This window comes from Penaeus monodon, chromosome 15 (assembly GCF_015228065.2).
Source record: "Penaeus monodon isolate SGIC_2016 chromosome 15, NSTDA_Pmon_1, whole genome shotgun sequence".
NCBI lineage: Eukaryota > Metazoa > Arthropoda > Malacostraca > Decapoda > Penaeidae > Penaeus > Penaeus monodon.
In genome coordinates, this window is record NC_051400.1 from 8,049,398 (window position 1) to 8,049,668 (window position 271).

Genomic DNA, 271 nt, shown 5'->3' on the forward strand with positions numbered 1-271 from the left:
CCGCTTGTTAAATTTGGAAAGTACACATATTGTTACAGTAACTGTGTTAAAGTTTACTGGCAATAAGCCTCTTTGTATTGAAATATCATTTCACTTCATTAATCTCATTATCTAATAACATTTTTTTATTATATATTTTTAGACAGTGAAACCGGCAACAATGATACGGGGTTTGGGAAATATCTTCATGTTGGTAACACTGGTCGTTGGGAAACCGGGTGAGTCTGCCACCATCGACAGTATGTCAATATGTTATCTGTTTATTTGAATA

The 271-nt window shown here is 33.6% G+C and overlaps 1 protein-coding gene across 2 annotated transcripts in view; it reads left to right on the forward strand.

Moving 5' to 3' along the window:
* The window catches only part of LOC119581723 (techylectin-5B-like), a 4,836-nt gene that overhangs the window by 1,048 nt on the left and 3,517 nt on the right, over positions 1-271 (forward strand). For both annotated transcript variants that reach the window (XM_037929849.1, XM_037929848.1), the window contains exon 2: positions 143-218. In XM_037929849.1, the coding sequence (XP_037785777.1) occupies positions 161-218 (58 nt within the window). In that variant the 5' untranslated portion in view covers positions 143-160. The remainder of the gene's footprint in view (positions 1-142; positions 219-271) is intronic.